General features: G+C 43.0%; 1 protein-coding gene across 6 annotated transcripts in view; it reads right to left on the bottom strand.

The window, feature by feature from the left end:
• The window catches only part of immp2l (inner mitochondrial membrane peptidase subunit 2), a 662809-nt gene that overhangs the window by 459702 nt on the left and 179313 nt on the right, over positions 1-23794 (bottom strand). The window contains exon 5 of one of the 6 annotated variants that reach the window (XM_078568099.1): positions 22076-23530. The exons of the other annotated variants lie outside the window; for them this stretch is intronic. Coding sequence (XP_078424225.1) covers positions 23489-23530 — 42 coding nt within the window. The 3' untranslated portion in view covers positions 22076-23488. Of the gene's footprint in view, positions 1-22075; positions 23531-23794 lie in introns of those variants that run through there. 6 annotated transcript variants of the gene reach the window in all.

The following is a 23794-nucleotide window of genomic DNA, read 5'->3' as shown; positions in this document are numbered from 1 at the left end:
TTGTATCTGAATGCATGTAGCATTCGGAACAAAACTAATGAGTTAACAGTGCAAATAGAGATAAATGGGTATGATCTGGTGGCGATTACTGAGACGTGGTTACAGGGAGAACAGGTTTGGGAGTTGAATATCCAAGGGTACTCAGTGTTTCAGAAGGATAGGCAGGAAAGCAAAGGAGGTGGTGTAGCTTTGTTAGTGAAGGAAGAGATCAGTGCTATAGTGAGAAATGATATAGGCACTGGGAGTCAGTCTGGGTAGAAATAAGAAATAGCAAGGGAAAGAAGTCCCTGGTGGGAGTAATCTATAGGTCCCCAAACAGTAGTTTAGCAGTTGGGCACAGTATAAACCAGGAAATACTGGGAGCATGTAAGAAAGGCACAGCAATAATCATGGGTGATTTTAATATGCATATAGACTGGACTAATCAAATTGGAAAGGATAGCCTTGAGGGAGAGTTCATAGAGTGTATTAGAGATTGTTTCTTGGAGCAATATGTTGTGGAACCAACCAGGGAGCAGGCTATTCTGGATTTGGTTTTGTGTAATGAGATGAGATTAATTAATGATCTCATAGTAAAGGATCCTCTAGGGAAGAGTGATCATAGCATGCTAGAATTTCAAGTTCAGTTTGAGTGCGAGAAACTTGAATCCCACATTAGTGTTCTGGAGTTAAACAAAGATAACTACATAGGTATGAGGGCAGATTTGGCCCTAATGGACTGGGCAGGAGGACTACAAGGTAGGACAGTTTTTGAACAGTGGCAGATATTTAAGGAGATATTCAATTCCTCCCAAGTAAAATATATTCCAAAGAGGAAGAAAGATGGTAAGAGGGGGGAAAAACATCCATGGCTAAGCAAGGAAGTTAAAGATAACATAAAGGCAAAAACTAAGGCATACCAAATTGCAACGGTCAGTGGCAGACTGGAAGATTGGGCAACTTTTAAAGATCAACAAAGAGTTACTAAAAAAATAATAAAAAGAGCAAAGGTAAATTATGAAAGAAAACTAGCGCAAAATGTAAAAACTGATAGCAAAAGCTTCTACAAGTATATAAAAGGAAAGAGAGTAGCTAAAGTGAATGTTGGTCCCTTGGAGGATGAGACTGGGGAGTTAATATTGGGGAACGCAGAAATGGCAGAGACGCTTAATCAATATTTTGCCTCAGTTTTCACAGTGGAGGACACTAGTACCACCCCAATAGTAACAGGTAGTGCAGAGGGTATAGAGAAGGAGGAACTTAGAACAATCATCATCACTAGAGAAAAAGTACTGAGCGAACTATTGGGATTAAAGGGTGACAAGTCCCCAGGACCTGATGGCCTACATCCCAGGGTCTTAAAGGAAGTGGCAGCGGAGATAGTGGATGCATTGGCTACGATATTCCAAAATTCCCTGGATTCTGGAAAGGTTCTAGTGGATTGGAAAACATAACGCCCTTATTCAAAAATGGGGCAGGGTGGGGGGAGGCAGAAAGTAGGAAACTATAGACCAGGAAAAGAGTAGGTAAAGTGAACATTGGTCGTCTACAGAGTGAGTGTGGGGAATTAATAATAGAAAATAAGGACCTGGTGGATGAATTGAACAGATATTTTGCATGTCTTCACTGTAGAGGATACAAATAACATCCCAGAAATAAGTGTGCATCAAGAGGTGAAAAGAAGGGAGGAGCTGAAAACAATTACAATCACCAGGGACAGAGTACTGACAAAATTATTACAACTAAAAGCTGCCAAGTTCCCAGGTCCTGATGGACTTCATCCCAGGGTCTTAAAAGAAGTAGCTGCTGGGATAGTAGATGCATTGGTTTTAATTTTCCAAAATTCCCTAAATTACGGAAAGGTCCCATCAGATCGGAAAATAGCGAATGTAAATCCTCTATTCAAGATAGGAGGAAGGCAGAAAGCAGGAAACTACAGGCCAGTTAGCTTAACATCTGTCATAGAGAAAATGCTGGAATCTATTATTAAGGAAGATATTGCTGGACACTTGGAAAAACTCAATGCAGATTCAACATGGTTTTGTTAAATGGAGATCATGGGGAGAATTTTCTCCCCAGCGGGCGGGTGGTTCAGGAACGAGTGTGCGCGCCGCCATTTTGTGTGGGCAGGCCAATTAAGGCCCGCCCAGCATGACGTATACCCGGAAGCACTTTGCGCTACCTGTGCGGGCAGGGGAAAGAGGGAGAGTTGGGGCCTGCGCTCTTTTGCGCATGCGCGTGAAAGAGCGCAGAAATCTCCCTGAGGCACGGAGCTGCCTCAGGGGGATTAATTTGATTTGGGAAAACTTGAAAAAAAATTATTTTAATTATTCAGACATGTCCCCTCAAGTGACAGTGTTACATGAGCTGGGACATGTCAATGAATTTGACTAAAAATTTTTATTACATTTATAAACCCTCATGAAACCTCATCCCGCCTGTGGATGAGGTTCCATAAAAAATGCGAAGGCCACCTGGGCTCTTAGCCTGCCTGCCAACCTTAAGGTAGGACGACCGGCCCTGTTTATTGTTTCAATTGGTAGTTAAATGGCCTTAATGAGCCTTTGACTGTTTGGCAGGCGCGCGACCAACTCCGGTGTGCGCCCGCCGAACTAAGGATCAGAATGACACGCGGTGACGTCGAGACGCACACCCGACGTCACCGCGCGTTGGCGAGCAGGGCCTGCTCCCACACACCGAACAGAAGACTTAGGCCCATGTTTAACTAATTTATTGGAGTTCTTTGAGGAAGTAACAAGCAACGTGGATAAAGGCAAACCTGTGGATGTGGCATACTCAGATTTCCAGAAGGCATGTGACAAGGTGCCACATAAAGATTACTACACAAAATAAGAGCCCATGTTGTAGGGAGTAAAGGATAAAGGATTGGTTAGCTCACAGGAAACAGAGAGTAGGCATATGGGCCATTTTCGCGTTGGGAAGATGTAATGATAGGAATGCCACAGGGATCAGTGCTGCAGCCTCAACTATTTACAATCTATTTTAATGACTTGGATGATAGGATCAAATACATTTGCTGATGACACAAAGATAGGTAGGAAAATAAGTTATGAAAAAGACATAAGGAGTTTGCAAAGAGATATAGATAGGTTAAGTAAGTGGGCAAAAATTTGGCAGATGGAGTATAACGTGGGAAAATATGAACTTGTCCACTTTGGCAGGAAGAATAAAAAAGCAGCATATTACTTAAATGGAGGGAGATTGCAGAATCTGCGTTTCAGAGGGATCTGGTTGTCCAGGTACATGAATCACAAAAAGTTAGTATGCAGGTACAGCGAGTAATTAGGATGGCAAATGGAATATTGTTGTTTATTGGAAGGGGAATGGAATATAAAAGTAGGGATGTTTTGCTACAGTTGTATAGGGTATTGGTGAGACCAGACATAGGGTACTGTGTACAGTTTTGCTCTCTCTATTTAAGAAATTACATAATTGCATTGGAAACAGTTCAGAGAAGGTTCATTCAACTGATTCCTGGAATAAGGGGGGCTATCCTATGAGGAAAGGTTGGACAGGTTGGGCCTGTATCCATTGGAGTTTAGAAAAATGAGAGGTGATCTTATTGAAACATATAAGGTCCTGAGAGACTTGACAAGGTGGATGCTGAAAGGATGTTTCCCCTTGTGGGAGAGACTAGAACTAGGGGACACTGTTTAAAAATAAGGGGTCTCCCATTTAAGGCATATATGCAGAGTTTTTTTTTCTCTCTGAGGGTTCCAAGTCTGTGGAATTCTCTTCACATCTAATGTTGGACACTATGTTTTGAGTTTTGCAAGCATGGGCTGGTTGGGTACGGTCTGTACCTCGTCTGTCGCAAACATGCTGTTTGATATGATCCGCCAGGTTTTGGGATGTACAGCCTACACACCTAGCATCACATTGGTTCTGAAATCCATATACCCCACATTACTCATTTGTGTCTTTTTGGCTTGACAGAAGCATCCTGTTAGTGGTGAATACTACTCGTGTTGCTACTGCTTAGTAGCAGCTTGAAACTCAAATTTTTGAGAGATACCCTTACCATTCCAGGGTAATCTGAGGTGTACTGGGCATATTTCAGGGCTGAAAGTGATGGTCTTAGGCCCGTTCATGAGTTTGCTTGATATACAGTGCAAAATGATCTGATCAAGGTATCCATTATCCTGCAGGATGCCTTTGGTGTGCCCTATTTCAGCATCACGTTTGCATGGTGAGCAAATGACTCGGGGCCTATTTACCAGGTTGCCGATAAAACCAATCTTATAGTGTGTGGAACTGTAAGAATCCCAACTCCTGTATTGACCAGTGGAGGTAGGCTTGTGGTAGGCCATGGTAGAGAACCCCATGACAAATTTCTCAACTAGTACGTCAAGGAAGGGGAGTTCATTTGACTGCTCCATTTCAAAGGTAAATTTGAGCACAGGGTGGAGCTCATCAAGACATGTAAGGAAATTATTACATGCAGCTTCGGATTTAAATATAGTGAATGTCTTCAATGGAATGACATCTAACCTCCTACCCCTTGCATATTTCCAATATGTGGATGATATGTTCGTTATATTTAAATTTCCCGACTCAAGCTACATGCCTCAGGGCCGAAAATCCAGCCAATATACTTAACAAGAAAAATCAGCATTATTGTTTCAAGACTCATCACTTTACAAAATTATGGGTAACAGATTTCTGATCTTTTTAGATAATTTTTCCTGATCTTTTTGATGTCCAGCCATATAACTCATTTTATAATAAATCTCCTTAAACTTAAAGCCCTTTTGTTGTTCCAGTGATTGAGGGGAACACAAAACTACCTACAGTACTATACAAAGAAGGACAGACTCCCTCTGGTATCTTAGGCCAATGATCTGTCCACTATTAATATGACAGATATCAGACAAATTTGCCATTCATTGGATTTGTAAAAAAGGAATGTCACAATTAGATGTATCATTTCAAACTAATTCAATGTACCTAAGGCTATTTAAAACATTTTTGAGTGACATGATAATGTGGCCAACAAACGCAAGCCTTTCTACAATCAACTTTGCTGGCCTCCTGCACACTTGACCATAATAGAAACGGTTCTATGACCTGGAGACTGCATCTTTCACAAACCCTGGTTCCTCCCCAAGTTCTTTCTCTCATAGAGGCCATCCTTCACAATTCACTTTTTAAGATTAGTCAGGTTTGACCTGATAATTAGGGATGAGAAATACCACTCTAAATTCATCCACCATACAGTTCCCAACCACCTTCCCCCATTACCATCACTGCACCTAGTTGTTATTTAGATACATCCAGGGTTTTCACCTGTACCACCCTGCCCAGAAATCTATTTCACACTTCGAGGAACAGCTTCTTGGTATCATCCTCAGCTTATCATTTACTAGTGTGAACCTTTGTCCCACTCCCATGAATTTACAGTAGTATACTGGATTAATCTTTTCCATACCATTGACCATTTTATACATCTTTAAAAAATAATTTATTAAATGCCTCTTATTCATCACATTAAGAATCAGTCTTGTGGTTCTTTTTCATACTGCCTCCAGCATATGAATGTCTCTCTTGTTTTTTGACAATCAGAACTGGACGTGGCATCCCAGCTGTGATGTGGCAAGGGCACGAGACAGGTGTGAGTTGTATGCTAAAAGTAAAATACTGCGGATGCTGAAAAACTGAAACAAAAACAGTAAATGCTGGAAAAACTCAGCAGGTCTAACAGCATCCGTGGAGAGAAAAAAAGTTTAACAGTTTAAGTCCATATGACTCTTCTTCAGAGCTAAAGAGAAGTAAAAATGTGATGAAATTTATACTGTTTAAGGGGGTGGTGGAGCAGGTGAAGCTGGATAGAAGGTCAGCGATAGGTGGGGGCAAAGGAGAGATTGACAAAGAGATCATGAACAAAAGGACAAAGGGGTGTTAATGGTAGTGGTACTGGCTAAAGGAGGTGCTGATGGTGGCATTAAGGTCAGAAAGCAGAATGTGGTAAAAGCAGGACAAGGGTAAGCACTCTGCAAAGAATAACATGAACAAGTGACAGAAGGCCCTAGTGGGGGTGGGGGGAGGGGATGGTGGAGGGAAAAAAGATCGAAAATGGGATAAAAGGTGGGGATAAAACAATGAATAAAAATGAAAATAAATAAAAATAAAAATAAATGGATAAAAAATAAAAATTAAAAAATAAAACTGAATATTGAAAAAAGGGGATAAAAAAAGGGGTGAGGATGGAGGAGAGAGTTCATGGACTGAAGTTGAACTCAATGTTAAGTCCGGAAGGCTGTAAAGTGCCTAATCGTAAGATGAGGTGCTGTTCCTCCAGTTTGCGTTGGGCTTCACTGGAACATTGCAGCAGGCCAAGGACGGACATGTGGGCACGAGATCAGGGTGGTGTGTTGAAATGGCTAGCGACAGAAAGGTCTGGGTCATGCTTGCGGACAGACCGAAGGCGTTCTGCAAAGCGGTCACCCAGTCTGCCTTTGGTCTCTCCAATGTAGAGGAGACAGCATTGCGAGCAGCAAATGCAGTAGGTCAAATTGAAGGAAATGCAAGTGAAGCACTGCTTCACCTGAAAGGAGTGTTTGGGCCCTTGGACGGTGAGGATGGAGGAGGTAAAGGGGCAGGTGTTGCACTTCTGCGATTCCATAGGAAGATGCCGTGGGAGAGGGATGAGGTTTGGGGGTGATGGAGGAGTGGACCAGGGTGTCCCGGAGGGAACGGTCACTATGGAATGCCAATGGGGGGGGTGAAGGGAAGTTGTGTTTAGTGGTGGCATTATGCTGGAGTTGGCGGAAATGGCGGAGGATGATCCTTTGAATGCGGAGGCTGGTGGGGTGAAAAGTGAGGACAAGGGGGAGCCCTATCATGGTTCTGGGAGGGAGAAGAAGGTGTGAGAGCAGAGGTGCGGGAGATGGGTCAGATACGGTTAAGGGCCCTGTCAACCACCGTGGGTGGGAAACCTCGGTTAAGGGAGAAGGAAGACATGTCAGAAACGTCATTTTGTAAAGTGGCATCATCAGAACAGATGAAACGGAGGTGAACGAACTGAGAGAATGGAATGGAGTCCTTACAGGAAGTAGGGTGTGAGGAGTTGAAGTCAAGGTAGCTATGGGAGTCGGTGGGCTTGTAATGAATATTGGTGGACAGTCTATCACCGGAAATTGAGAGACAGAGGTCAAGGAAGGGAAGGGAAGTGTCGGAGATGGACCATGTGAAGGTGATGGAGAGGTGGAAATTGGAAGCAAAATTGATAAATTTTTCCAGGTCCAGATGAGAGCATGAAGTGGCACTGAAACAGTCATCAATGTAACGAGAAAAGAGTTGTGGGAGGGGGCCTGTGTAGGACTGGAACAAAGAATGTTCCACATACCCCATAAAGAGACAGGCATAACTGGGGCCCATGCGGGTACCCATAGCCACACTTTTTATTTGGAGGAAGTGAGCCAAGTTTAAGGAGAAATTGTTCAGTGAGAAAAGAAGTTCAACCAGACAGAGGAGAGTGGTGGTGGACGGGGATTGTTCGGGCCTCTATTCAAGGAAGAAGCAGAGAGTCCTCAAACCATCCTGGTAGGGGATGGAGGTGTAGAGGGATTGGACACCCATGGTGAAGAGGAAGCAGTTAGGGCCAGGGAACTGGAAATTATTGATATGACGTAGGACATCAGAGGAATCGCGGATGTAGGTGGGAAGAGACTGGACAATGGGGACAGAGAATGGAGTCAAGATAGGAAGAAATCAGTTCCATGGGGCAGGAACAGGCTGACACGATCGGTCTGCCGGGACAGTCCTGTTTGTGGATTTTGGGGAGGAGGTAGAAGCAGGCTGCCCATGGTTGGGAGACTAAGAGGTTGGAAGCTGTGGACGGAAGACCTCCAGAGGAGATGAGGTCAGTGACAGTGCTGGAAACAATGGTTTGATGTTCGGTGGTGGGGTCATGGTCCAGGGGGAGATAGGAGGAAGTGTCTCTTTGTGGGGTATGTGGAACATTCCTTGTTCCAGTCCTACTCAGGCCCCCTCCCACAACTCTTTCTTCGGTACATTGATGACTGTTTCAGTGCGGCTTCATGCTCTTCTTTACTTCCCATGTGAGGAGATCAAAACTAGGCATAGTACTCTTGATGTAAGCCTAACCAAGATCTTGCACAAGGACATTATAGTGCTGCTTGTTTTATATTGGAATGTCCTGGCAATAAATCCCACAGCTCCACAATCACTTCGTGGCACAGGTCATTAACCTTTACAAATTCGTACACTGTGAAACCTAGACCTTTTACTTGCTAAAAAGATTTTAATAGACTCTGCATAGTATTTATATGTCTGGTGTTGACCAGGCATGTTGTTAAATTTATCAACATTAAATATCATCCACCAGATACAGGTCCATTTTCCCAGCAAGTCTAGATCTGACTGTACTCTTTTTTTTCTCATTCAAGGTTTTAACACCACCAATGACACCAGGGGAGATGATGGTGTAGTGGTATTGTCACTGGACTAGTAATCCTGAGACCCAGGGTAATGCTCTGAGGACCAGGGTTCGAATCCTGCCGTGGCAGATAGTGGTTTGACTTGATTTAAAAGTCTAATGATGAAGATGAAACCATTGTTGATTGTAAATACCCATATGGTTCACGAGGAAATCTGTCGTCCTTTGTTGTGTGACTCCAGACCCACAGCAATGTGGTTAACTCTTAAATAGCCTAGCAAGCCATTCAGTTGTAACAAACTGCTACAAAGGAATGAAACTGAACCTAGGCACCAATCGCAGCCCTGTTGACCCTGCAAAGTCTTCCTTGCTAACATCTGGTGATGGTGGGTGGGGCTAGTGTCAAAATTGGGAGAGCTGTCTCACAGATTAGTCAAGCCTGACATAGTCATCCTCACAGAATCATACCTAACAGATAATATCCCAGACTCCACCATCACCATCCCTGGGAATGTCCTGCCTCACTGGCACAGTGGTGTACAATCAGGAGGGTATTTCCCTGGGTGTCCTCAACATTGACTCTGGACAATCAGGTCAAAAATGGGCAAGGAAACCTCCTGCTGATTACCACATACTGCCCTCCCTCAGCTGATGAATCAGTGCTCCTCCATGTTGAAAATCACTTGGAGGAAGCACTGAGGGTGGCAAGGGTGCAGAATGTACTCTGGGTAGGGGACTTCAATGTCCATCACCAAGAATGGCTCAGTAGCACCACTGCTGGCCGAGTCCTAAGTGACATAGCTGTTAGACTGGGTCTGCAGCAGGTGGTGAGGAAACCAACAAGAGGTAATTCAAGCGGGAAAAATATACTTGACCTCATCCTCACCAACCTACCTGCCGCAGATGTCCATGACAGTGTCGGTAGGAGTGATCACTGCACAGTCCTTGTAGAGGCAAAGTCTCACCTTGGCATTAAGGATACCCTCCATCGATTTATGTGGCACTACCAGCGTGCTAAATGGGATAGATTTCAAGCAGATCTAGTAACTCAAGACTGGGCATCATGGGGCGCTGTGGGCCATCAGCAGCAGCAGAATTGTACTTGAACACAATCTGTAACCTCATGGCCCGGCATATCCCTCAATTTACCACTACCATTAAGCCGGGGATCAATGAAGAGTGCAGGTGGGCCTGCCAGGAGCAGCGCCAGGCATACCTAAAAATGAGGTGTCAACCTGGTGAAGCTACTTGCATGCCAAACAGCATAATCAGCAAGTGATAGACAGATCTAAGTGATCCCACAACCAACGGATCAGATCTAAGCTCTGCAGTCCTGCCACATCCAGTCGTTAATGGTGGTGGACAATTAAACAACTCACTCGAGGAGGAGGCTCCACAAATATCCCTATCCTCAATGGTGGAGGAGCCCAGAACAGCAGTGCAAAAGCTAAGGCTGAAGCATTCACAACAATCTTCAGCCAGAAGTGTCGAGTGGATGATCCATCTAGGCCTCCTCCGGAGGCTCCCAGCAACACAGATGTCAGTCTTCAGCCAATTTGATTCACTCCACGTGATATCAAGAAACGGCTGAAGGTAATGGATACTGCAAAGGCCCTGACAATATTCCGGCAATAGTACCGAAGACTTGTGCTCCAGAACTTGCCGTGCCTCTAGCCAAGCTGTTCCAGTACAGTTACAATGCTGGCATCTATCCGGCTATGTGGAAAATTGCCCAGGTATGTCCTGCACACAAAAGGCAGGACAAATCCCGGCCAATTACCGCCCCATCAGTCTGCTCTCGATCATCAGTAAAGTAATGGAAGGGGCCATCAACAGTGCTATCAAGCAGCACTTGCTTAGAAATGACTTGCTCATTGATGCGCAGTTTGGGTTCCGCCAGGACCACCCAGTTCCTGACCTCATTACAGCCTTGGTTCAAACATGGACAAAAGGGCTGAGAGTGACTGCCTTTGACATCAAGGCTGCATTTGACCAAGTGTGATGTCAAGGAGTCCGAGCAAAACCGGAGTCAATGGGAATCAGGGGGAGAACTCTCCACTGGTTGGAGTCATACCTAGCACAAAGGAAGATGGTTGTGGTTGTTGGAGCTCCAGACATCACTGCAGGAGTTCCTCAGGGTAGTCTCCTAGGCCCAACCACCTTCAGCTGCTTCATCAACGACCTTCTTTTCGTCATAAAGTCAGAAGTGGGGATGTTCGCTGATGATTGCACACTGTTCAGCACCATTCGCAATTCCTCAGATACTGAAGCAGCTCAAGTCCAAACAATATCCAGGCTTAGGCTGACAAGTGGCAAGTAACATTCGTGCCACACAAGTGTCAGGCAATGACCATCTCCAACAAGAAAGAATCCAACAATCACCTCTTGATGTTCAATGGCATTACCATCACTGAACCCCCCCACTATCAACATTCGGAGGGGTTACCGTTGACCAGAAACTAAACTGGACTAGCCATATAAATACTGTGGCTACAAGAGCAGGTCAGATGCTAGGAATCGTTCGACGAATAACTCAGCTCCTGACTCCCCAAAGCCTGTCCATCCTCTACAAGGCACATGTCAGGAGTGTGATGGGATACTCCCCACTTGCCTGGATGGGTGCTGCTCCCACAACACTCAAGAAGCTGGACACCGTCCAGGACAAAGCAGTTCGCTTGATTGGCACCACATCCACAAACATTCACTCCCTCCACCACCGACGCACAGTAGCAGCAGTGTGTACCATCTACAAGATGCACTGCAGGAATTCACCAAGATTTCTGATACAGCACCGTCCAAATCCACAAGCACTACCACCCAGAACGACAAGGGCAGCAGATAGATGGGAACACCACCACCTGGAAGTTCCCCTCCAAGTCACTCACCGTCCTGATTTGGAAATATATCGCCGTTCCTTCACTGTCACTGCGTCAAAATCCTGGAACTCCCTTTCTAACAGTGCCATGGGTGTACCTACACCACATGGACTGCAACCGTTCAAGAAGGTAGCTCACCACCACCCTGTCAAGGGCAACTAGGGATGGGCAATAAACGCTGGCCCAGCCAGCGAAGCCCACATCCCGTGAATGAATTTTTAAAAATCCAATCCCTAACTCGAGAAAACTTATAAGCAACAGGCTCACTGAGCACAACTCTTAAGCACAATCAGATATATGTTGAGGCCAGGGTTGGACTGGCAGGGATAAGACCAGTAGCCTTATCTGCTTTAAGATCCCTTATTCTTTACAGGATTAAATCTGCATCCATATTGACATTTGCAATTTAAGTGCCGCCTGTACAATGAATTGATGGTAATGGTGCATAACCTACTGGAGTGAAGACTGATGAAAAGTCGTCAGGTATGGACATGGGAATTTATGAGGAAAAGAGAACAATAAGGAAAGAATGTAGGATTTTAAAATTCAGGTTATGTCTGCAGGCCCTGGACTAACTATATCCACCTCCTACATCTGCTTCACATGAATACTGTCCTTGATCCTAACAATATGCATGATCAATTAGTTAATATATTAAAAAGTTTTGGTGTATTTAGATATAGCCATAAATTTATAGATTTAATTATAATAAAATATATTAATAATCCCTCTCTAAACCTCTCTGAATTGTTTCTTCCCTTAAGAAATTCCTTAAAACCCACCTCTTTGATCAAGCTGTTGGCCATTTGACCTACCATCGCTTTATGTGGGCTGGTGTCTAACTTGGCTTTACAACGTTTCCGTGAAGCACCTTGAGATGTTTTATTTGGTTAAAGGTGCTATGTAAATATAAGTTGTTGTTGTTACATTTGCACACACTTCATATCAACTGTTTCTATTATAAATTCCTATGTTCATATTTATTATGCAAATTTGCTAAGTTACAATCACACCATGCTGGAGTAGAACCTTAGGTCTGCCTCTCCCAGTATCTCCATGTGTACTGCAGAGGAACTCCTATGCTCCAACTCTACTTCCCAAATTATAGTAAGTATTGCCATTTGATATTACTCTAATACTAAAGACAATATCAAATTGTAGTGTTACGTAAAAAGAAAAAAATGTAGAACTTTAAAAGTGGAAACTGGATTATATTTGCATGCTCTGGTCCCCATCCTGTAACCCTGCTTCACTCGAAGACAACTGTTGCTATTGTCTATCTATCTGCAATGACATGAGAGATCAACTACTATATAGAAAATATACTGGCCAATTTTGTAATCAACAACAAAGTGGCAATATTCTCCACTGGCCACATTGAGAAGTTCAAACTTAGCTAGTTTGTTGGCTGCAGCAACAGTGTCAATTTTTGGCTGCAGCAAGGTCCACCGACTGGAGGATCAGCAAATGTGGCACATTTTGAGCAAAGCCGCGCTCGAATGATATCACAAGTCCCTTGAAGTCAATCAGTACCTGAAGAGAAAATATTTGTGGAGATCCAGAGAAATGACAGGAAATTGAGACTAGCAGAGTTGGTCTTGCAGAGAGCTGCATGGACATGATGAGCTGAGTGGCCTCCTTCCGCACTGTAACCGTTCTATGATATTCAGCTCCAAGGTAGGTGATTATTTTATTATGATTTGAAATACTTTCACACACTCTAAAGACTTTTAAAAACTTTTATAAACATTTAAATACTTTAACAAACATTGGCTGCCCAGTGGAACATCTTGGACAAACCACTTTGGTTTTCAACAAGAGTTGAGAGTGGAAAACAGACCTTAAAATACTTAAAATTATCATAGCAAAGAGTGCAAGAATATATTTTGAGTAAAAAAAGATATCCAGAAAGATCAAACTAACAAAGGTCAAATTAACAAATTGGGGGAATAGCCCCTTAGAGGGGCAAGAATATATAGCTCTCTCTTTCTCTCTCCCTTCAATTGAAGTTAGGTACATACATGTGGAAAGCATTGATTGGATCGTTGCTTGAGCACATATAAAGAGGCACTTCCCCCTTTAAGGGCTTGTTAATTACTTAATTTGGCCATTTGTTTTACTTTGCTTAAAATAGTTTAAAGAGGCACATACTGACACAAGCGTTGAGTGGGGTCAAGAGATATATACCTGTCATGTTTCACTCTGTGAATAAATCTATCCCAAGTAAAGACTACCTTTGGATTCTTCCTTCACCTACTGTCTACCTGGAGGTTAACATGAAACTGTACTAGAACCGTCCAGAGTGTTACGACTGTTCCCTGGCGAGGTCCCCTAATTTGTTATGATCCCAGACGAGATACCCCAAATTGTTAACTTCCTGAGTGGGGCCCCAATTTTGTTATGCTCCCGGGTGAGGAGAAATGAGCTGGCTCCCCTTCTTTAGTCAACCCCCTCTGTTGGTCACAACAAGGTTTAATTTAAAAGGGATCCCTTCCCTCGTGGATACTTTTTCCCAGTCCAAATGAGTTATGTTTTAGAAGGAGCCAATTTAATCTGGCTTTCTTGAATCAAAGAAAGAGTAAGTTTACTAGTTACTAAAAATCTGAGAAAAAAATAATTAAGCACAGTACTCATATTTAATACAAATTACTTTACAATCATGATCAGAATTCACCCTTTAAACCAAGATGATTAAATATGTATAAAAATTAAGCTTATTTCAGTATGTTTTATCAGCCAGAGATTACATATTTCCCTCACTCACTTTCTGATTAAGTATATTTCGATAGAAACATTTAATCAAAGCTTTGTTTCTTTAATAAGACTTTTAAGTAACTGAATACATTGCTGTTATGCTACAATCCGCACTATTTTCCCAAAGAGCTGGACACTGTGATTTTTCTCCCTTAAGCTCAGAGAGACATCAGGGCACCTTCCAGCCAGTATCGGCAGAATTTTTTTAAAAAAAAATATACTTTATTCATAAAATATCTGGAAGAACATTATAAAACATTTCAAAATTGCCATCACAAAAAGTACAATCAGATTCAACTTTTACACATGGATCACCCGGTGCTTCAATACAATCAATGAATATTACAATCATTTCAATATGGTCATTACAGACAATAAGACAATGGTATTGGAGTTATCAACATACATCATGCTGCACTCTGAGGTGCTTCAATACAAATATAATACAATTAGTATTCAATGCATACATTCATTGTGAGCTGTACAGCCCAAGGGGCTCTCAACAGTTCCCAGCCCCTCGGTGCACTGTGGCAGAAAGGTCTTAGACAGCGACCTTTCCCTATTGCGCCTTTGCGGTGGCTGCCCCAAGCTTTAGTGCGTCCCTCAGCACGCAGTCCTGGACTTTGGAATGTGTCAGTCTGCAACACTCGGTTGGGGACAACTCTTTGCGCTGGAAGACCAACAAGTTTCAGGCAGACCAAAGAGCGTCTTTCAGCGAGTTGATGATCCTCCAGCTGCAGTTGATTTTTGTCTTGGTGTGTGTCCCTGGGAACAGCTCGTAGAGCACAGAGTCCTGTGTCACAGAACCGCTCGGGATGAACCTCGACAGAAGCCACTGCATCTCTCTCCAGACTTTCTTTGCAAAGGCACAATCCACAAGGAGGTGAACAACGGTCTCGTCCCCACCACAGCCACCTCAAAGGCAGTATCAGCAGAATACCTGAGTCACTGGCTACATTCAGCTCTGTTTCCTAATGTGATTCTAAAATAAATCTCAGAATACCAGGAATGTGCTACCTCTTAAGGTCCTTGAGGTGCTGTCCTCCTGCTGGCGGAAGCTCTTGAAGGTCTAACAGCCATTCTACATTAGAGCTCAGTATTTGAGACTTTGTTATTTACAATAATTTACTTTTGGGACAAATTAAGTCAAAATCATTTAAAAGTTAAACAGAATTGGTTCATTTCTTGCATATAATTTAACAGTGTTAACCGATATGATGCCCAGGTTCTGTGCCTGCTGATTGCAGCTCTAAATAAAATTAACATTAAATCCAGTGCTAGTTGTGGGTAATCAGCTGAAATTGATGAAAAATGGATCCAGGCCACTTTACAAAGTGGCCCAGTGGAGCCATCATTGAAAGCTCCATTAAAGCACACCGCAACTTCAAACTTCCAGCACAAATGCGCCCCCACCCCCCTCCACCCCGGAAGTTGTGGTGCCATTCCGACTTTCAATAGCAACAAACATCTCAGCATTCGTTGCTATTGGGATCACAAAATCCAGGCCATTAAAATCTTTGCATAGAGCATGCACTTCATTTAAGTGTCACACTTATATCTTGTAACACTCCCCTCACCATACTTCACTGATAATACCACTGTTATAAAATAACATGCCCTGACTTGCTGTGAGCAACACCACAGGAGTTGTGTTAATAGGTACAGTGGGCTATCATTTGATTATTGGTCAGACAAATATTATAGAAAATTTCTCTCCTAATAGGAAAGGCTTCAAACAGATTAAGTTCCATGAGTAGTTTGCTCAGTGTACTGAAGCCATCAGCATGAAGTCAGGACATAGCAGTTATCTGTCATGCCCAGAAGACATGAAGGAAAATATATATAAATCAATATCATCCGGGCTACTTTATAAAATCATTATTTCTTAAAACGGACAAAGGCTTTACACTGACTGAAACCTGTCTAGCTACGACTTATACAAAAGAAATTTCTAGCCTTCAGGAAACAGCAGGAACCTTGTTATCTCTAACGAGATGTTAATGCCCCCTGTGACTGCAGAAATCAAATTCCAAAGAAATGCACAAACCCTTTACATTTCTAAGGCAGGGCTCTGGCCAATGGAGACGATACATCTGTGAGGACAAAGGGACCCTGAAACCTGTTAAACTGGGTGAAACATTAACCACCTCAAGAGTCCAAATCAGGAATATATATATCAAGATAAAAACAAAAAGCTAAAAGCTACTGCGGATGCTGGAAATCCAAAACAAAACAAAAACAGAATTACCTGGAAAAACTCAGCAAGTCTGGCAGCATCGGCGGAGAAGAAATCAGTCAACGTTTCGAGCCTTCATGGCCCTTCGGCAGAACTGCAGCATAGTTTCAACAAGGGAGAAATATAAATCGGTTTAAGGTGGGTGGGGGGGGGGGGGGAAGAGACACATTGAGGGTGTGGTGTGAGCAGATAATAATCAAAAGATGTCACAGACAAAAGGGTCAAAGAGGTGTTGAAGGTGGTGGTCTTTGTCTGAGAAAAGTGCTAATTAAGAATGGAAAACAGGATATTCAAAGTACAGCTCTAGTGGGGGTGGGGTGGAAAGACTAAAGGTTTTAGTTTTAGATTTAAAAATAATGGAAATAGGTGGGGAAAGAAGAATCTATATAAATTATTGGAAAAAAAAAAGCGGGTGGGGGGGGGAGAAAAGAAACGGGGTGGGGATGGGGGGAGGGGGAGTTTAAGATCTAAAGTTGTTGAATTCAATATTCAGCCCAGAGGGCTGTAAAGTGCCTAGTCGGAAGATGAGGTGCTGTTCCTCCAGTTTGCGTTGGGCTTCACTGGAACAATGCAGCAAGCCAAGGACAGACATGTTGGCAAGAGAACAGGGTGGAGTGTTAAAATGGCAAGCAACAGGGAGGTTTGGGTCTTTCTTGCGGACAGACCGCAGGTGTTCCGCAAAACGGTCGCCCAGTTTGCGTTTGGTCTCTCCAATGTAGAGGAGACCGCATTGGGAGCAACGAATGCAGTAGACTAAGTTAGGGGAAATGCAAGTGAAATGCTGCTTCACTTGAAAAGAGTGTTTGGGCCCTTGGACGGTGAGGAGAGAGGAAGTGAAGGGGCAGGTGTTGCATCTTCTGCGTGGGCATGGGGAGGTGCCATAAGTGGGGGTTGAGGAGTAGGGGGTGATGGAGGAGTGGACCAGGGTGTCCCGGAGGGTTCCTGCGGTCTGTCCGCAAGAAAGACCCAAACCTCCCTGTCGCTTGCCATTTTAACACTCCACCCTGTTCTCTTGCCAACATGTCTGTCCTTGGCTTGCTGCATTGTTCCAGTGAAGCCCAACGCAAACTGGAGGAACAGCACCTCATCTTCCGACTAGGCACTTTACAGCCGTCTGGGCTGAATATTGAATTCAACAACTTTAGATCTTAAACTCCCCCTCCCCCCATCCCCACCCTGTTTCTTTTCCCCCCCCCACCCGCTTTTTTTTTCAATAATTTATATAGATTCTTCTTTCCCCACCTATTTCCATTATTTTTAAATCTAAAACTAAAACCTTTAGTCTTTCCACCCCACCCCCACTAGAGCTGTACTTTGAATATCCTGTTTTCCATTCTTAATTAGCACTTTTCTCAGACAAAGACCACCACCTTCAACACCTCTTTGACCCTTTTGTCTGTGACATCTTTTGATTATTATCTGCTCACACCACACCCTCAATGTGTCTCTTCCCCCCCCCCCCACCCACCTTAAACCAATTTATATTTCTCCCTTGTTGAAACTATGCTGCAGTTCTGCCGAAGGGCCATGAAGGCTCGAAACGTTGACTGATTTCTTCTCCGCCGATGCTGCCAGACTTGCTGAGTTTTTCCAGGTAATTCTGTTTTTGTTTTGTTCAGGAATATATATCCTTTAGCCAAACCAAGGAGAAGAAATGGGAGATGTCACCCACCCCACCCGCCCCAAGAAAATATGTACCACTTAAAAGGGGAAATCAAAAATCAAAAAGCACTTCTTTGCTTACGGACAAGTGGTGAGACGAGAAATCAGGGTTGTTTAACTTAAATCCCCTCCTGTCTGTAACTGAAATTGGGAGCTCAAATTCAGGATAATCCAATTTGAATTTGTCGAGAGTCCAAGTTAATAGACAAGCCAAATCAGGTATGCAAAAGAGGAAAACTCGGTGGCTGGAACTAATTTTAAAACACAAGTAACTTACCACAGCACATTCCTTTTCCCCAACACTAAGAAAATGGCAACATTTGATGCCCAGATGTTTGCTCATCAATGGGATTTAAACGGTGAAAGCTTGGCAGCCCTTAGCACAGAACAATTGAAAACTGTAGCTAGGGAAGTAGAGTTAAAATTGCCCATCAAAATCAAAAGTAGTGAACTGATCGATTTGTTGGTAGAACATTTGGATCTCAAGTTACCAGCAGAACAGGTAAATGAAGAGCTCAATCATGACTCCGAATCCCCTCCCCTAACCACTTTCGAGCTGTAGAAGCTTAAATTGCAGCTAGAATTTCAGGAGAGGGAAAGAGAGAAAGAGAGGGCAGCTTGGGAAATGGAAGTAGAAACAGAGAGGGAATCTCAGGAGAGGAAAAGAGAGAAAAAGAGGGAAGCCCAAGGAAAGGAAAGAGAATTGCAGCTCCGAAAATTAGAAATGGAGCTAGCAGCTCAAAGGGAGAGAGAGAGCACATGGCTGGAAACTGCAAGGGAAAAGCTCTTGCTACCTGGTAGCAACCTCTATTTCCCTAACCCAGAACCACTCACTGAGGCCCTCATGTATGCAAGATTCCTTCCCAAATTTGAAGAGAGTAATATGAAGTCATATTTTACCACCTTAGAGAAAATAGCAGGTCAGCTAAAATGGCCCTCAGATATTTGGACATTTTTATTTCAAGGGCAGCTGTCAGTGAGAGCCCAAGAGGTCTACTCCATGCTGCCTCCTGATGTGTCCCTCAATTATAAGCAGACTGAGTCTGCTATCTTAAGTGACTACAAGTTAGCCCCAGAGGCATATCACCAACAATTTCCGAATGCTCGTAGAAGCACAAACAAATCTATATCGAGTTCGAAGGGCTGAAGCAAATAGCGTTCGACCGATGGGTAAAATCCCTAAGAATCCCACACACACCTCTGAGGGGTTGCATGAGCTAGTGGCATTGGAGGAATCCAAAAATTTCCTACCCTCCAACCTGTGAATACACCTAGAGGAGCAGGGAATCCTCGCAGCCAAGGATGCAGCCATCAGAGCAGACAGTTATGACCTCACCTGTGGGCCTGGAAACTCAGGCAGACCCTTTCGAAACCATTCCCATTAGCACTGGAAAGATAAGCAGGGTGACCTAGATAGGAAAGGCCCCCCACCCAGAAAAGAAAACGCAAAAGAGGGTGCGAGAAGCCCCCCTTGCAGCCCGAAAGAAGGATTCCCAGAGGCCGGTATGTTCTCATTGCAACAAAATAGGTCATCCCAGACCCGAATGATGGAGATTGCAAGGCAAGCCAGTTGGCCTAGTAGGGCTTCACGTGAGCAGGCAGAGCCTCTCGCTACAGAAACATACCCATCGGAGGGCATGGCATTAAACATACCCATCGGAGGGCATGGCACTATGCATATCTATGCTGGACAAACTCCCAGAGAGCATCCGAAGTTTTGTCCTTTCAGGAACGGTGTCCTGCCCACCCCAAATGTGAGCAAGTCCATGGTACTGCTGCAGGGCTGAGATGAGGAGAAATTATTTCGCTCAAAGGATTGCGAATCTTCAGAATTCTCTACCCCAGAGGGTTGTGGATGATCCATTGTTGAATACATTTAAGGCTGGGATATACAGATTTTTGGTCTCTCAGGGAATCAAGGGAACGGGAGCAGGCAGGAAAGTGGAATTGAAACCCAAGATCAGCCATGATGGTACTGAATGGTGGAGCAGACTTGGCGGGCTTTGTGGTCTATTCCTGCTCCTATCTCTTGAGTTAATTCTGTTTTAGGTGGAATTGTAGTGAAGAGTTTAATATATCTGTATGCTATTCTTAGAAAGATTTTGAATAAGAAAATACATAAATTCATAGTCATGAGCACCATTCAAAGACAGAATGCAATTCCATCCTAAATCATGCGTAAATGGTGATAATCAAGAGTGCCCTCACCTGGTTCCACTCTTTCATTTCCAGCTACAGCCAAATAATCACCTGCAATATGGGATCTCATTCTGTTCCTGCACTGTTATCTCTGGAGTGGCTCAAGGATCTATCCTTGGCCCCCTCCTATTTTTCACCTACATGTTGCTCCTTGATGAGTCACACAAAAACACGTCAGGTTCCACATGCACAGAGACGACACCTGACTCTATCTCACCACCATCTGTCTCTACACCTTCACTCTGATTGTCCGATATCCAATACTGGATGAATAGAAATTTCCTCCAACTAAATTATAGAAGACCGAAACCATTGTCTTTGATCCTTGTCACAAGTTCTATTCCCTTGACATCAGCACCATCCCTCACCATGACCACTGTCTAAGGCTGTTTGCAGCCTTGGTGCCATATTTGACTCGAAGATAATGAGCTTCCAACCACATAAATGTTCCATTGTCAAGACTGCCTTCTTAAACCTCCCTAAAAATGCCATCTGCACCCTTGCCTCAGTTCACTTGCTGTTGAAACCCTCATCAACATCTTGCTTGCTCTAGATTTGACTACTCCTATCTCTCCTAGCCAGCCTCCAACCTGTCATCCTCCATAAACTTGAACTCGTATCCTAACTTGCACCAAATACCATTGGTCCCTGGTCAAGTATACTCTCCATTTTAAAATTCTCATCCTTGTTATCAAATTCCTTCATGGATTCATGCCTTCCTATCTCTGTAATCTCTTCCAGTCCTACAACCTATCAAGAGATCTCTGCTCCTCCAAATCTGGCCACTTGCGCACGCCCTATTTAATTTTCCAATAGTGGCAGCTATGCCTTCAGCTGCTTCGGCCCTAAGCTCTAGAAGTCCCTCACTGCCTCTCTACCTTTCTCTCCTCCTTTAAGACATTCATTGAAACCCATCCCTTTGACCAAACTTTTGATCATCTGCCCTAATAAATATCACTTTATCTAGCTTGGTTTCAAATTTATTGATAAAGCTCCTGTGAAGTGCCTTAGGATATCTTACTACATTAAAGTCACTGTATAAATGCAAGTTATTATTGTATCTTTACTCAATTTGTTTTCAAATGGTGAGGTTTTAAAAAAAAATAAGTCACAGCAATGTTGGTGACTGTTGTGAGGGAAATATTGCAATTGATTTGAAGAAACTCAAATCATTTCTGTAAAAAAGGCAGTACTATTTAGTTTAGTTGCGCAATTAACAAATACGCATGATTCTCAGTGCAATTTTTGCACTCCATGTTAAAATTAGTCAAACCCATACACCAACAAGCTTCCCCAGCAACTCATAGGTAAATAAACCAAGAGATGTTATACTGATTTATACAGGTCAGAAAGATTCCGATTTCAATGACTGGTCTCTCCTGAGTTAGCTGACCTGGTCACAGAAACAGAAGGAAACATCCAAGCCTTGAAAACACTGTAGTGAAGACTCAGATAACAAAGATTACGGTAGCTAAGTTACAAAGAAAGATTAGAAAACTTGGAAGAGCAGACAAATGAGGTGGAACCTTATCAAGCTATATAAGACCAGGATGGGAAAGAAAAGGCTAATCATATCTCAAAGCAATTGTAGGGCAAAGTGAAATATGTACAAATTATTTAAAGGAAAGTGCAAGATTGCTGACAAGAAGCTTTTCGTGAAGTGTAATTAATAAGTGAAATAGTTTTTTAAAACATTCAAGTTTCTTTTTTCGAGGCATTGAAGAGGGCATTGGGTGATTATTTGAATAGAAACAATTTGCAAGGGTTTGGGGTAAAAGCAGGAGAATGGCACTAAGTCATGATGCTCATTTGGAGAGCTGGTACAGACACGATGGGCCGAATGGCCTCCTTCTGCACCATAACAATTCTGTGATAGGATTTGCATAGGTTTCTGTGACAGGATGAGATACATGATCCAGATAGCCTCCTATCTGTATTTTTTTTGTGATTTCAGCTAAAGTGCAATATAGGCATCTCAAATGATCACAGCATCCCTGGGTTAGAGAGTGAGAGAATTAAGGGAAAAAGTGCTGCCAGCGTTCTTGTTCCTGGTTACTATCTAGGAATTACTGCGGGCATGGCTGCAATGGCCCTCACACCTGAAGACTGGTGACTTGGACAAGGTCCTGGAGACAACCTGCAAACTCCAGTATGGGTATTCCAACAACAGTCAGCCACTGCACTTCAGCAGAGGAGCAACTAAGTTGCAGGGAAAAGGGCTGTTAAAAATTACTCTGCAATGCAGAGCAAAGCTCTGACAGACTTAACAAGAAAGTTTAATTAAACAAAAAAGCGGGCAAAATGCTAATTATGAGGAAACAAATGCATCCGCAACTTGAGACATTGTACCAAACACGAAGAGCAGTGCATTCTTACTACTATACCTGAGAACTGTAGAAACAATTTCCCCAGAGGGACAAAATACAAAAGTTAAAAGATGGACAATGGTAAGAGCCAACTAATATACATAAAATAAAAAAGGGCCTGAGGCAAAATGTTCAGAAACAGTTAGAGTATGATAGAATTTGTGTACAATACAGATCCAATGGAATGTTAAAATTTGCTAGTACCATATTGTGTTATGATTTATAGCTGAGGAAAGAGTACAAACAAATTTGTGAAACATTAATAAATACAAACACAGCTTTGAATTTTAAGGGCAATAATATATCTAATTTTCCTTTCAATTAAAAATAGAGGCAAAACTGACTCCATAATGAAAAAAAATACTCATAGTGCTCAAAATCAATTATTTATTTCACAATAAAATCAGCAGCAACTGTATCAGAACTGCTAATCAAAAGGATCAACAAGAATTACTGATCTTTCGAGATTGCTTTGCTTTATAACAATAGAACTTTAAGCATGTGGAAAAACAACAATGACAACTAGCATTTATATAACATCCTTAACGCAGTAAAATATTTTAAGCCGCTTCACAGGAGCATTATGAAAGAAAATTCAGCGCCAAGCCACATAATGATATTAAGGCAAATGACCAAGATTCTGGTCAAAGAAGTAAACCCTTTTATTGACATCATTAGTAACAACCTGGAGCAAACTGCAGAACAGTAGCGACATTAAACAGGAAATTAACTGCTGACAATATTAGAAATTCAGGTCCCTTTAAGAGTAAACCAGCTCAGGCTTCAGAGTGAATATCAGAGCAGGTGATGCTCATTGAAGCCTGTATTTAAGAGCTAGGTTTTTCCCCAGGAGGGGTGTTTTGCTTCTGGGCAGGGAAAGGATCCAGAAGGGAAGAGTGGAAACTGGTATTTGTACTGAACTATAGTTTAACAATAGAACAGTTGTGTTTCACAGAATGTCTTCAGCTGCGTGATTCGGTAAATGGATATCCACCTATTAGACATTAACCTCCACATTAACAAAGGTTTTGGACCACATCTGAAAAGCAAAGCAAAACAAAGCAAAGAAATTATGGAGCAGAATTTTACATTCGGTGTGCGGGGGCAGGCCCGACACACCGGCATGTAAAATGACGCACGATGACATCGGGTGTGCGTCCCGATGTCATTGTACTGTCTCGCCATATTTCGCTCGGCAGGCGTACACCAGAGTCGGCTGCACGCCCACCCATAACTGAAAGGCCTATTAAGGCCATTAATATACTAATTAACTCCAAATTTATGCTGCCCATCCAACCTAACA

The sequence above is a fragment of the Cetorhinus maximus genome, chromosome 22 (assembly GCF_964194155.1).
Source record: "Cetorhinus maximus chromosome 22, sCetMax3.hap1.1, whole genome shotgun sequence".
In the NCBI taxonomy this organism is placed as follows: domain Eukaryota; kingdom Metazoa; phylum Chordata; class Chondrichthyes; order Lamniformes; family Cetorhinidae; genus Cetorhinus; species Cetorhinus maximus.
Note: the sequence above shows the minus strand (reverse complement) of the source record. Positions and strands in the feature narration are given on the sequence as shown.